Source organism: Pelodiscus sinensis, chromosome 21 (genome assembly GCF_049634645.1).
Source record: "Pelodiscus sinensis isolate JC-2024 chromosome 21, ASM4963464v1, whole genome shotgun sequence".
NCBI classification, from domain to species: Eukaryota; Metazoa; Chordata; order Testudines; family Trionychidae; genus Pelodiscus; species Pelodiscus sinensis.
The window spans coordinates 2,780,349-2,794,259 of NC_134731.1; the positions used below are offsets into that span (position 1 = coordinate 2,780,349).

General features: G+C 47.7%; 1 protein-coding gene and 1 long non-coding RNA gene across 2 annotated transcripts in view; one reads left to right on the top strand and one right to left on the bottom strand.

The window, feature by feature from the left end:
• The window catches only part of CPD (carboxypeptidase D), a 37,011-nt gene that overhangs the window by 10,202 nt on the left and 12,898 nt on the right, over positions 1-13,911 (top strand). The window contains exons 3-12 of the mRNA XM_075904622.1: positions 2,938-3,080; positions 3,586-3,755; positions 4,272-4,648; positions 5,765-5,956; positions 6,818-6,985; positions 8,351-8,460; positions 9,059-9,161; positions 9,725-9,867; positions 11,294-11,463; positions 12,141-12,452. Of these exons, the coding sequence (XP_075760737.1) occupies positions 2,938-3,080; positions 3,586-3,755; positions 4,272-4,648; positions 5,765-5,956; positions 6,818-6,985; positions 8,351-8,460; positions 9,059-9,161; positions 9,725-9,867; positions 11,294-11,463; positions 12,141-12,452 (1,888 nt within the window). The remainder of the gene's footprint in view (positions 1-2,937; positions 3,081-3,585; positions 3,756-4,271; positions 4,649-5,764; positions 5,957-6,817; positions 6,986-8,350; positions 8,461-9,058; positions 9,162-9,724; positions 9,868-11,293; positions 11,464-12,140; positions 12,453-13,911) is intronic.
• Positions 3-13,438, bottom strand: LOC142819236 (uncharacterized). The gene is made up of 3 exons (XR_012897033.1): positions 13,370-13,438; positions 225-374; positions 3-128 (listed from the first exon to the last, which is right to left on the bottom strand). It is a non-coding gene; the product is annotated as an uncharacterized LOC142819236 (long non-coding RNA).

Below are 13,911 nucleotides of genomic sequence, written 5' to 3' on the forward strand. Positions count from 1 at the left end.
AGGATAAATCTCCTAGTGGATTTATACAGAGCAATAAGATATTCTGTCGTCTTCTCTATTCCGTTCTTAATGATTGTTTGCTTGTTTGACTGCCGCTGCACATTGAATGGATGTTTTCAGAGCACTGTCTACAATGAGCGGTAACAATTAATTTAATTCCTGTCATTTTATATCGATAGTTGGGATTATCCTGTCAGTTGGGTAACAAGGAGCTATTTACTCACATGAAGTGCTCTGAGTACCCCTCTGGTAGGGGGTCAGCTCTCCTCTGAACACAGCTAGAGAAACATGAGTGGGGTTGGAGCTGCTGATCTAGCTCCTCAGACAGCCCTACAGCAACTCCTCAGACGGCAGCTGTGGGCTTCCTGTTCCTCCTGTGGGCGAGGAGCATGGGTTCAATTTCCTGTTTGTATTCCACTGCCATAGGAAGTGAAGGGGAGGTTCTCCCCACCCTCCATAGTGCCTCTTCTCAGCCACAACTCCCAACAGGAAACTGACATAGCAAAGACTGGCATTCTCAGATGCTGCCCTTAAATCCTTGATGCTGGCTCTTAATGCCTGCTCGCCCTTATGGCCCTTGCCTCCCTCTACTACCCATGCCCTCTAATCTCTTATCTCTAGCAACTGCATTGGCAGCCAGCCCTTCCCCCCTGCAGCTGCAGTCCTAGTGCAAGGGAGAGCTTGGATTCCTTGACCCTGTGCTCTCATTAATGCGAATTTCATAGAGCCTGAATTATCCCAAACCTGATTACGCTAGCTGCACAGAATGAAAGTACTTTTTGTCTTGGTTTGACACTTGTTGCTTTGTTGTTTGCGCTCTGCTGCATGGTGTCATCTGATGCCCCTGGTCACAGATGTCTTCTACAAATGCTGGGTCAAAGAGTACTTGCTTTCTGCAAATCTCTGAATCCTTTGTGTAGCGGTGTGTCTTTTCTAAACCTGGTGCTCACTTCCTACACTGCAGATGTAACCTGCCTGCATTTGTAAAGGGCTGTGTGAATGGGAAGCTAACACAATTACAATTCTATAGCATGCAGTGGGCTGCTTTCTGAGGGGCCATTTTTCAAGAAGTGATGTTTGAGCCCCAATTTAGTCTGCCGTTCTGTTTTGGTTGAGCATCTGTGAATGGCAGGTGAATACTGGATAGACTTGTCATGTATTGAAGTCTCAAATTCATAACATCCTGCTCTGGGCTAGTGACTGACTGGCAAAACTTTGTTTTACTCCAGATGGCATTTGTTTGAGGGGGCAGATGGGTGGGGGTTGTCTTCTGAGAATAAAAGTAGATGAACACTGATTTTCTTTTCTAGTTTTCCTTAAGCGATGCTGTCATGCCGAACTCTTCCACAAATATTTATACGGTTCTCAGACATCGGTTTGCCCAGAATGAGAACATGGTGTGGTTCGCTTGTTTCTATTTAGTTTCAGGCATGGTTCTCATGTGCTAGCTAGCACGGTGCTGCAGTAGTTCTGTTAACACAGCAACAGAATGTTAACTTGTTAAATTTTCATTTGCATAAAGAAAAGATTTGTGGAAATATTTCCATATTGGTCTCATCTTGTGAAAGTGTTTATTGCCCATTTTAAATGTCAGATCAAAGCTGTCCTGAAAATGTGCCCTTTAAAAATGCCTGCAGGGTACCTAACTGCTTGTGCATCATTTTATCCTGCTGTAAGAATGAGATACAACATTAGTCAGTCTCACTTCCAGAGCACCAAGAATGTACTAGACACTAGGTAAAAGAGGAACGTAAGTGCTGCATAGGGGGAACTACACTCAGTGCTGAAGTGGCTTTGAGATCTGGCAGCAGCAGTGTGGTTTGGTCTGTCGGGGCGATTCTGAAGCCTGTTTCACGGATTTGTTTAGCTGTGTTGTAACATGCTAGCTACTGTTGAAACTTCTTGAGTGCTCAGAGCTGTAATACAGCTGTGTGACAGAGTGGTAATGGTGAGGGCATGACCTTGCAATGCTGAAAATGCTTATCTTTGAGGAACAGCAGCAGAGCTCTGTTCTGCCCATGTTCTCCAGGCTGGAGAGATGAGTTGACTTACTGAGGGGTAGCCATAGGAACTTTCAAATTTCCACCCAGCAGAAGGAACAGAGATGCGTATATTGAAACCAGGCACCTTTCACACTCTTTATCTGAGGGCCTGCAGTTGCCATGGTAAGGCAGGTGAGCGGGTTACAGAGAGAGAAGGTTGAGCTGCCTCTGGATTATTTTAGGATCCCAAATTCAACACTCCCCCTCTCTTCCTCCCCCCCCCCCCCCCCACACCTCTTCACTTTTGCAAATACTAAGGGAGGTTTGGTGACTTAGCTGTAGCTACTAAATGGTCCCAAATACTGCTGGGCATCCTATATCCATTACGTTTAATGGGGTAAAGTAGCCCGTTGGAGTAAGGCCAGTATCTAGCGATGACTCAGGTATTGCGCCACACTACTGCTGTCACAGCTGACCTTCGTGGTCAGAACGGAAGTCGGTCGGTCTGGTGTTGTAGCTGTTTACCAGTGACAGAAGTGAGGGGTGACTGTGGCTTTGAGAAACAGGAAGGAGTGGGAAATTGTTCAGTGGCAGTCTCAAATCAAGGGTACAGGTGAGAATCAGATGGCACTTTGGGCAGCACCTGTCTTTGGTAGCATTGGAGGTGGGGGGGTGGCGATTCTGCACCCAGCACTGGAATGGGAGTAATAGTTCTGAAAGCTGCATCGGGATGGTGTTACTTCCTGAAATTGTTTTGATAGTAGTAGCACAATGAAAGATGCTCTCCTGATACAGAAGTAGGCGCAAGGCAATGGCTTTCAGCTCTTCCAGCATACTCCACAGGGACTTCACAGCTCTGAGAGATGCTGCTGGTGTGCAAGAGGGCTTCAGGGTCGGAGGTGCTTCCTGGGTCTGGCATTTCACCATTTGAGACCAATCTTCTCCCGTTCCCCAGGGGGGATGCAGGATTACAACTACGTGTGGGCCGATTGCTTTGAGATCACCTTTGAGCTGTCCTGCTGCAAGTACCCAATGGCAACCCAGCTTGAGCAGGAATGGGAGAATAACCGAGAATCTCTCCTCACTTTCATTGAGAAGGTAAAATGTGGGCGGTCTTCTCAGGAGGTGTGGCGCAAGGGGGCTTGTGGAACATAGGTACAAAGGCCTACGTACACCTATCCGGCAGATCTGTCCCGAGAGTACAGGTGGTGGAGTGTTTCTGTGGTCCTGTGGCCACAAGGCAGCTATGAATTAATAGAAGTCACCAGCTATATAAGGTTCTTTTGGAAGGCCTATTCAGACAGGATTACAAATTTTGACAGGTTTTTTTTTTTTTTTTTTTTTTTTTTTTTGGGTCCCTCTCTGTGGGGAAAGCAGGCCTGCCATAGGGATCCCAAGAGATTTCTGAGTGATGGTGACTGTTTTGTTTTATCCTGGGATTTGTCTCCAGTGAAGTGGTCTGGCCAAGCTACCCTCTGAATTACAGGTTGGCTGGGCACTTTTTGCTCACCGGACTCTGTTTTAAACTTATCAGCAGTAGGGATAATGGGGAAGTTTCTGGGATCAGTTGTCTTGATCAGTTCCTTTCTGATTTGTTCCCCAGGTCCACATGGGAGTAAAAGGATTTGTCAGGGACTCGATGAATGGGTCTGGCCTGGCAAATGCGACCATTGTTGTTGCTGGCATTGCTCATAACATCACAGCAGGCCGATTTGGTGACTACCACAGATTGCTCGTACCTGGAACCTATAACATCACTGCAGCTGTCGCAGGGTAATGTCTCTGGAGCACCGGGGGGCTGGATGGTTTAATGTGATCTCTTCGTAGTCTCTTCCTGCTTATGGGGTTTGGCCAGAAGCTGCTATGCTGAGTCATTCCTGTGATGCTGCCAAGTTGTTGTTTCATGTGCTTACAGGAGATGCACACTGAATGCTCTTGCCCCTAGAGCACTGCCAGTTTGGGTGATATGGTGTTGGGGAGAGGGAGGGAGCATTAAAACCTATAACAGGCATTACATGGGTTAAAGTGTCTTCCCTTAGCTTGCTGCCAAGGTGGTCCCTGAGGGGCCGTTCTTAGGAATTCCCTCTCTCCTGTCTCTTTGGAAGGGCTGGCCTCTCTACAGGCAACACAGGGTTGGGCCTGGTGGCAGCAGGATGTGACCTGACTGGTACCCGCCCTGTTCTGGGAGTGGTGGGGGAGGGAACATAAACGGCGCTTACGGCATCCTGGATTTGGCTTGTTTCACTGATTGAATCTCTTGTTGAAAGCAGACTTGTGTGTCTTACTCAGATATGTGCCAATGACTGTAGAGAATGTTGAGGTGAAAGAAGGGGCTGCAACAGAGGTGGATTTCTCTCTGCATCCTACTGTCGTGGTGCCTGTTTCCGATCCCACGCAGGCTGCTGCCACTCTTGCCCCAGGCTCTGCTGCCAATGCCGCTGCCAATGCCACTGCCACAGCAAAGGCAGCAAGCCCAACCTCTCTCCACCAGCCGCTCCAGCCTGAAGACTTTCGCCACCACCACTTCCCTGATATGGAGATCTTCCTGAGGCGGTACGCCAGCGAGTACACCAACATCACACGCCTCTACTCGGTGGGCAAGTCAGTGGAGCAAAGGGAACTGTATGTGATGGAGATATCAGACAACCCGGGCATCCACGAGCCAGGTAATCTGCCAGTTCCATGAAATCTTTCTGTAGCGTGTGGCAGGGTATGCATCCGGGCCTCTGCCAGATGGCATCTCGGATGCCTGGGAATGCCGCTGTGGAGCTGTATGGACAGACTGGGAAGTCGGGGGGAGGGGCAGGTGGATTGTGAGGCTGGCCTGGCAGGGACAAGGCCATCCTATTGGAAATAACCGAGCATATTGGGGGTTCAATTTCAAGAGGAGCAGAAGCATTTATAGGGAGCACTTGGTTATATAAGGAAGCCCTTCCGAGTGGTTCTTTCACAGCCCCTTGACCCTCTGTGGGAGGCCCCAGTGCTGTCTTGGCGAGATTTATTAGCGTTTAGAAAGCTTTGCAAGTAGAACTGTTTCTTCTGCACTCTTGGGTACAGACGCCAGCTGGTGCCCTCGAGCCTTGGTGTGGCTGGTCCTGCTCGCATTCCACTCTGCGAGTGAGCAGAGATCCTGCTGCTCTAACACAAGCCAAACATTGCAGCCAGAATGGCCAGACTCAGATGCTCTTCCCAAGTATGAAACAGACCTGCTGTGCAGGGCTTAGTTCCCTGGTCTGCCCAGGTACATTGCCTGAGCTGCCCAGGGAAATGGGGAGGCATCCCCTGTGGTGGCAGTTCTTGGACACTGCCTGCTATGGATATAAAGGGGTAACCAATGACCAGTCTTACCAGTAATTGCTGGCCCCGTCCAAGCAGCTCCCTGCCTATATTGTGCTGCAGGCGGGGAGCTGTTTCAGCCTAGCTGGGCCTGCTACATCACGCTGCGGATGGGGGTGCTTCTGCAGCAGGCAGAAATGCTGCCTTCCTCATCTGAGTCACTCTTAAAGGGATTTGGGGGTAACTCTGTCTTGACCATGTAGAGCAAATTCCTGGCACAGCTATCTTCCCTTGGAGTTGTCCTATCCCTGTAGCAAGGCTGATGCCATGTCACTGCAGGAAATAAACTCGGGGAGAGCCTACAAGGGATTTCAGTGGCCCATCGCATGTGGTCTTGAGGTGCTGGTGTTCAGACTGGCTTTACTGTGTCGGGGTGTCTCCAAGTATTGCTGTCTATTATAGTGACAAAGCCATGGTTCTGTTGCTGAAACGTCTGTTCTGTCCAGGTGAACCAGAGTTCAAGTACATTGGGAATATGCACGGGAATGAAGTAGTAGGTCGAGAATTGCTTCTGAATCTTATCGATTATCTCTGCAAGAACTTTGGATCAGACCCTGAAGTCACAGAGTTGATCCTTAATACTCGAATCCACATCATGCCTTCCATGAACCCCGATGGCTACGAAAAATCCCAAGAAGGTAGCTCTGCATGTTACTGAACAGCCTTTCATGTTCTATAGGCTCAAGAGTGAGCACTAGAGAGTGTCACTGTGAAAGGGTCAGGAGCCTAACTTCCATTTGCACGTAACTTTTCCTGACCCAGAAGGGCAGAGAACTGGCTCGCTTCTCCTGTGTGGGAGCGCACATCCGCTTTTATTGATGTGCGAAGTCCTGTGCCTGTGTTCCAAATGGTTACGGTGCCCTTATGCTTCAGCAACAACTGCAGACTTATAAGATCCATGCTCGGAGACTGGCACTCTGAAAAGTATGTTTCCAAGGATCATTAACGGAGTCTTATTGCGATGTTGGAGTTGGTAAAGCAGCTCTTTGTGAACTCTCTGAAGGTTGTAGCTATGCAAATTGGGAGGGCAAAGCCAGTTCTTCAAGCAGTAGTTGCTGTTTACTTGATTACATTACTGGTAATGAAACTAGTTTGGAGAGAGCAGCTCTGGGGTTTTTCTGATTATGACATCAGTCCATGTAGATTATTCCCTCGTTTAAACGGCACTTGTCATCTCTCTGTGTACTGACTGTAATGAAATCAGAAACCTAGGGAGAGCAGAAGGCAAAGCCGCATAAGTGTCCATGCCACCTGGCAGGCTGCTTTCCCAAGATCTTCATGCAAGAAGTGGGCTTCCTCCTTAGGGGACTGGAGAGGACAGGTGTAGGAAACCAGCCCCTTAATGTATTTCTAACCTCCGTGGGGCTGGTGGAGAGTTCTGTGTTCTGGGCAGTCTCAGAGCAATCCCCTCTCTTTCCTTTGCATTGAAGCAAGCTGGTAATGAATTTGTGCTGCTCTGAGTGGGGCATGCAGGCTGAACATATTTGTCTTTTCTTCAGGAGACAGAAGCAGCACGGTTGGCAGAAACAATAGTAACAGCTATGACCTGAACCGAAACTTCCCAGACCAGTTCCTCCCAACGACTGACCCGCTGCAGCCAGAGACCGTCGCTGTCATAAACTGGCTTAAGGCCTTTCCATTCGTACTCTCAGCAAACTTGCATGGAGGTATGTAGACAAAATGAGCCTGCTGTAAAACTACCTAGTGGGAGAAGGGTGGTCACTGTGCCCCATTGTGGAGGCTGCGTGATACTTGTGTGCTTCAGCTCTGTATCTAGGAAGAGCTGCAGAATTTTCTCTGTCATGGAATTGGCTTCCTTTGGCCAGTTGCCAGGCTCTTGCCTAAATAGATCAATAATGCATTAAGGAGGGGCCTTTGGCAGAAGTCTACAGCCACTTACCCCTGAGGGGAGCAGTTCATCTGGCCCTCTTGAGAGGAAATTATGACATTCTTTCCAAATCTGGAGGCACCTAGGTCTACTAGTGATGAGCACAACAAAAGCACCTTTAAATGAGCCGTGTTGGTCTCCATGGAATTAACTTCTGGGTGGTTCAGTGTTCTTCACCTTAAGTGTGTCTGCTGCACCACGTATCCAGATTGGCTAGATGTCTCGTTCCATAGAACATCAAGGGATTTAATGGAACTGCTTGACATCATCTCCTCACTGTTTGGCTCAGCTACTAGAGTCCCAATAATTGAATTAGTTGCCTTTTGGAATGATCTAAATTCAAGTTGAAATCAGTTCATGCAAACTGGTGACAATGCTATCTGAGATTTTTTTACGCCAAAAGCTTATATCCAAATAAATCTGTTAGCCTTTAAGGTGCCACAGGACGCGTTTTTGTGGGTACAGACTCACGGCAACCCCTCTGAGACTTTAATTCGACTTAATTATGCACAGAAGCTTGTAACAAGAAGTCATCCTAAGGGGTGAAGGGATGTAATGTTGTAACTGCAGCTGGTCAAGGGTACTACTGACTCAAATTCCACTCCTCCTTCTGTAAACCTCCTGGTCTCTGGCTTTTCCATCTCAGATGAAAATTGCCCCCCATGCTCTGTGCCCAGCTTTCTTACACGCGGGGGCAAAATGCTGAGTTGCAGTGCTCCAGGTTTAGAATTGCTATGACATTTTTTTGAACATACCACTAGAGGGATGTGAAATATTAAATGATTAACTGATAAGTATTGCTCTTCCTGTTAATATATTGCAGTTATCATTTAAAATAAGTTGGCGCAGTAGCCTGAACCCCTGCAGCACAGAGCCAGGTGACAGTCCTGCACCATCATCATGTTAATCATTAAATGGTTAACCGATATAATTCATGTTTCAACAAGTGCTCTTTAAAATGATACTTACATCCCTAGTGGATTGGTAACTGTTAGTACATGTTCATTGCCTCCTTTATCTACCTGGCTTAGTACGGTGGCTGATTCTAAGCCTTGGCAAATGCACAGACTTGTTTTTAAATGCATCCTTTCTTTAAAAATCCATTCTAAAAAGCACGCTAAGTAGTGTCTTCCTTCCCCTGCAGGTTCTTTAGTGGTTAATTACCCCTTTGATGATGATGAGAAAGGAATAGCCATCTACAGTAAATCACCAGACGATGCTGTGTTTCAGCAGCTTGCGCTTTCTTATTCCAAGGTAAGGTTATAATTTAAAAACAAAGCAAGTGCACATTGCACCTGGGTAACTGCTTTTGACCAGTTGGCAAAAAATGCTTGAACTGTTGGAAAAAACACTTAAGTGTAGGTGAAGTTCATGGAGTCTTGCCCTGAAACTGTAATGTTGCTGTCTGTCTTGGGATTCCAGCAGAACCAGTCTTGCAAGAGGCTGTCTTTGCAGGAGCTAATTTCCAGAATAATCAGGTGCTGTAGGAACAGCATGTTGTCTATGTATTTGGAAGCCATAGAAATGGAGTATTTGAATGTGTATGCAAGACCCTTGGTGGAGGGACAGTGGTATATTGCAGATGAGCCACAACAGGAAGCATGGGTGTGACCAGACATGGGCGGGTGCTCTGTGGCCGTAGATAATCAGCACTGGATTAGCATTAGTTCAGAGAACGGTGCTCTGTGTGGCTATATATGTTCATAAATACCCTTCCGTATTTAACACATGCTGCCAGTTCAAGATGCATATTAAAATATAACGGACTTAACGTGGAAAGTGTCACCACAATACGTGCCAAGTCCAGAGTTCATGTGTGATCACTTCTTTTTTTTTTTTTTTTTTTTCCCAGGAAAATACTCAGATGTACCAGGGCAACCCTTGCAAGGACATGTACCCCAATGAGTATTTCCCCCATGGCATCACTAATGGGGCTCACTGGTACAATGTTCAAGGTAAAACACCATGTGGGGGAAAAGTGTTTGTGGCCTGGAGTACGCTGGCTCTCAAGTCTTATTTTCCATTTGAATGTATCTGTGGACACGAGATTCTGTCTAGAATTTCCAGTTCATCACCTAGATCTCTTCGTGGTGGATCTGGCTCTCAGGGTCTTACAATCTCTAATTTGTAGTTGGACAAAAACATTTTGAACTGGGTGAAACTGCGCTATGCCTGCCTGTGGTCAGGTGGGCTGTGCTTGTTTGTGTTGGGAAGGGGGTATGGAATGCTTAAACATAACTTGCTACCATCTATATTTTTGAGATACAAGCATGAAAAGTGTCTAGTTTAGTAATAAACCTGTCCGAACTGCATCTCTGAAGCCTGCATTGGGGGAGGCCTCACCCTGTGTCAACCTCTTCGCTTTTCTGTACAAGGCAGCATTTTGCTATTAGATATATGCACATAGGGTGACATCTCTAATGCCTCCATATGCTACAGCTTAACAGCCAGAGTATTTTATGATTCTTGTAAGAAGACTTTGAGGTACTTAACTATGGTTCTGATGTTTCTGCCATAGGTGGGATGCAAGATTGGAACTATTTAAACACAAACTGTTTTGAAGTGACCATTGAGTTAGGCTGTGTGAAATACCCAAATGCTGAAGACTTGCCAAAGTACTGGGAGCAGAACCACCGGTCTCTGATCCAGTTCATAAAGCAGGTAAGCTGCTACAGTCAGCAGCCAGCAGGGACAGAAATGCTGCATGATGCTTTACAGTGCTTCTGAAGTATCCCAGATAAATCTGTTCATATTAGAGGACCCTCAGTGTGTCTATCTCTGGGTTCATCTACAGATTGGAAGGAGCACTGCTGCTTGGCCAGAAGGGTGACTGTTGCACCCCGATTTAAAAAAAAACAAACCCGCAAATGAGTTGTGATCATAGCAGGAATCCTTATGGAAGTTTAAGCCAGTGATGCTTGCTCAATAGCTTAAACTTTAACTGGAGTATCTTAACCTTTCAGAAGTTTGGAGGAGACTCCATGCAGTTGGTTCTGTGGGATTTGGTGTGGCAGCGCTGTGGAGGCATTTTGACTAGTCAATAGGGCGCCTCCGCCTTTGAAGTGTAGAAACAGCCCTTGGGCTGTTGCAACACTTTAAAGTGAAAGCGCCGCATGGAGCCTGGGGTCAGCTGTGGACTCCCCCATTGGCCCTGGGCTCTATGCGGTGCTGTCGCTTTGAAACACTGTGGGGAGCGCAGCATGAGGCTCCTCGTGGCATTTCAAAGTGGCAGCGCTGCGTGGAGCCTGGGATCAGCTGGGGACTCCCCCACTGAACCTGGCCTGGCTCCACATGGAGCTGCTGCTTTGAAACACCATGTGCAGCCTGGGAACACCCCAGCTGGCCCCGGGCTGTGTGGCATTTCAAAACAGCAGCACCGTATGGAGCCTGGGGTTTGGCCCCAGTCTCTACACGGTGCTGCCACTTTGAAGTACCACCTTCTCCCCCCATTTGCTGCCTCTTTCTGATAGGCGGGGGAGGGGGGGTAGTCGACAAGCTTGTTGACTATCCGATAAGCATTTGCTTATCAGAGAGTCGACTAGTCATTCGCATCCCTAAGATGTACCACTGCGGCTTCAGTGAAACTTGTGCCCCTCAGAGGAAACTGGCTTCAAACAGGGTATCACAGAGTACATTGGGAACCTGGACCCCAGAGCTGGCCTTACCATGAGACGAACTGAAGTGGCCGCCTCAGGTGGGGGGAGCACCACTAGTTCACACTTTTTGAACAAGGCATTTTAAGTTCTCCTTTATTGGGGTAGGTGGTAGAGCAGTACCACGAGAGGAGTAGAACAGGAAGAAGGCAGAATTGACCCTTTCAGAGTTTTGGCCCAAGCGAGGGGGCATGTCGGTGTCATTTGAGCTCCCCGCCTCAGGTGCCAAAATGATGTGGGCCAGCCCTGTTGGGCCCAGATTCCCTTCACGTCCCGCAGGACTAGAATTGACAGGGAATGCACAGCGATTTGCTGCTTGTTGCCATTACTCGTGGGGTGCGTTACTCATTGTGTGAATATCACAATGCTGAGTGGTGTAAATGCCTCCAATTTGTTGACACTGAACCATGTTGGTTTTCTTATCCTCTGTCCAGGTTCACCGGGGTGTCAGGGGATTTGTGCTGGATGCCACAGATGGAAGGGGCATCTCAAATGCTACCATTAGTGTTGCTGACATCGACCACCCTGTCACGACTTACAAGGCTGGGGACTACTGGCGCCTGTTGGTCCAAGGATCTTACAGAATCACAGCATCTGCCCGAGGGTGAGTGACTGGCACCTTGGACAAACCTTCCCCTCATTCAGCTGTTACTAGTGCCTCTTCCCTTCAGCCTGAAGTGAGTGCTGGGACCTGTGCTTATCCTGAGCACAGCACTTAACACCCCCTGGACTCCAACCCACTGAAAACTTTAATAGAGGGCATTTAGTCCACAGAACTGCCAATCATGGGAATGGTAGTTCTCACAAGGGAGTCAGTCACAGATGGTTACCTGTGATGGAACATGGTTAATAAGTTAAGTAGGTATGTGTTTCAGAGAAGCTTCTCTGTAGACAGCTACTCAAGAATAGCTTCGTTAATTGCTCTGGTTCTCCCAACCCCAGGTTACCCTTCTGGTCAAAGCTGTCTCGAAAGACCCACCTGATAGTTTTGGCCACAGTACCTGAGCTGCTGAATTTCCCCAGCTCCACCTGCTAGTAGGAACTGCAGTTATCTATGGCGATCTCTGCCTCCCACTCTGAGTCCTCTGCCCCGCATGGTATTCATAATGTCTTTTCTCGGACTGACTTGCTATTGTTTTGTTTTCCTTTGCTGTGCACCTTGCCCTAGTTTGATCAAGAGCAGGTTACAGCCTAACATGATGTCCTGCTGGGGAAGGTATTGCAACAAATGTAGCTTTCGAACCTACTTTCAGTTTCCATGTATGTTGTGTTCTCGGGCAGGTATAACCCGCTCACCAAGACTGTCAGTGTTGGGGATAAAGGTGCAGTGCAAGTCAACTTCACTCTGTCACGAACAGACTCCAAAGTTGAGGAGGGGAAGACACCCATCATCAAGAACGAAGACACTAGCGATCCCTCTACCAAGGAGTTTGAGAGCCTGATCAAAGACCTCTCTGCTGAGAGTGGTTTGGAACGCCTCGTGCTAAACTCTTCGATGGATGTTTCTCCCTACCGCTACCATCCGTACAAAGACCTGTCTGACTTTCTGAGAGCCCTCAACTTGAACTACCCCCAGATCACAAATCTCACCACGTAAGTGATGCTGCTTCTGGCTCACTGCCTCTCAAAGAAACAGCCTGCGGCTAGAGAGTAGCAAATGGCACATGATGGTCCTGCCGCGAGTGTGCTCACCATGTTCCATACACAGGAAGCTAGAGTCTCCATCAGAAGGTGCCTAATGTCAAATGACAGACAATACCTGTAGCAGGTATCTGTACTGGATGGCAGATGGAGCTATAATCTCAAAGCTGTAGTGGCTTTGGATGGTCACTGAAACATCCAGGAAAATGTTTGCCTTCTGTTCAGATTAATCAACAGTTTGGGACAGAGGGAAGAAGACTGAAATATGAATGGGAAAGATGGAGAATCCAAAAGGCCCTTTAGGGAGGAAGGCAGAAATGAGCAGACATGTTGTGTGTTTCTTGATGGGAGGCCAAGAAGCAGACAAATAGGTATTATCACAGTTACAAATCTTCAGGGGGTAGCTGAGTTAGTCTATAAAGTGCTACCAGACCATTTGTTGTTGTTTAAGTGTATCCTGTATCCTGTACAGACTAACAAAACGTGTAGGCGGTGTCATGTGCTTTTGTGGGCATAGCCCACTTCATATGACACTTTGGTCAGCTGAAGAAGTGGGCTGTGCTCACAAAAGCTCATGACACCATCTACATGTTTTGCTAGTCTATAAAGTACTACCAGACTATTGGTTGTTTAAGATACAAATCTGTCACTGACAGCAGCGAGCTCTTTATCCATCACACAGTAGGAACATCGAGGTCCTGGAGAAGAGCTGTAACTCTCTAGATAAAGGAGACCCAGCCCTGGCTCACTTGAATGCTAGTCTGTGCATGCGTCTTTTCCCATACGCTCTACTAATGTCTCTGTCTCTGGATTCCCTCCTCTCTAGCTCCCTCTGACCTTCCTACCCAGAATGGTACAGTGTCACTTACCAAAGCAATCGGTTGGAGAGGCATCCCGAATGGCCCTGTCCTGCGTGGTTCCATGCAGAATGATCCCAGACATTCCTTTGTTCTTTCCTTCCTTTGTGACTTGGTAATCTCTTCCAGGTCACTGTCGCCCTAGAGACCACCTCTGGGTTACCTTCCTAGTTCAAGGCCCGAGCCCTCCCATATGTGCTCCTCTGTCAGCTGTGGTCCTTCACTTTGTCCTTTCGCTTAGGGTTGGGGTTAGAATGGCACCTGGTGCAATCTGCTGATTTAAATGCCTCCCACGCATTGTTGGCTCAATTATTGCCAGGCATTGCATGCTAGTGTGCTGCTCACAAGAGTTGCTGTTCTCATCTGTACCCTCTTGTACTTCCTGGTTGTGATGATTAATGGCAGTGACCCATGGCTTGTGTCGTCAGCTGTGACCTCCTCAGATGATGGGAATTTGGTTTGTGGTTTTCCTCCTTTTGCTTTTCTCAGTGGCAAATCCAGTCACAGTTGGATCCATTAGCATTGGGGCTATATTCATCAGTGTCAATAGAAGG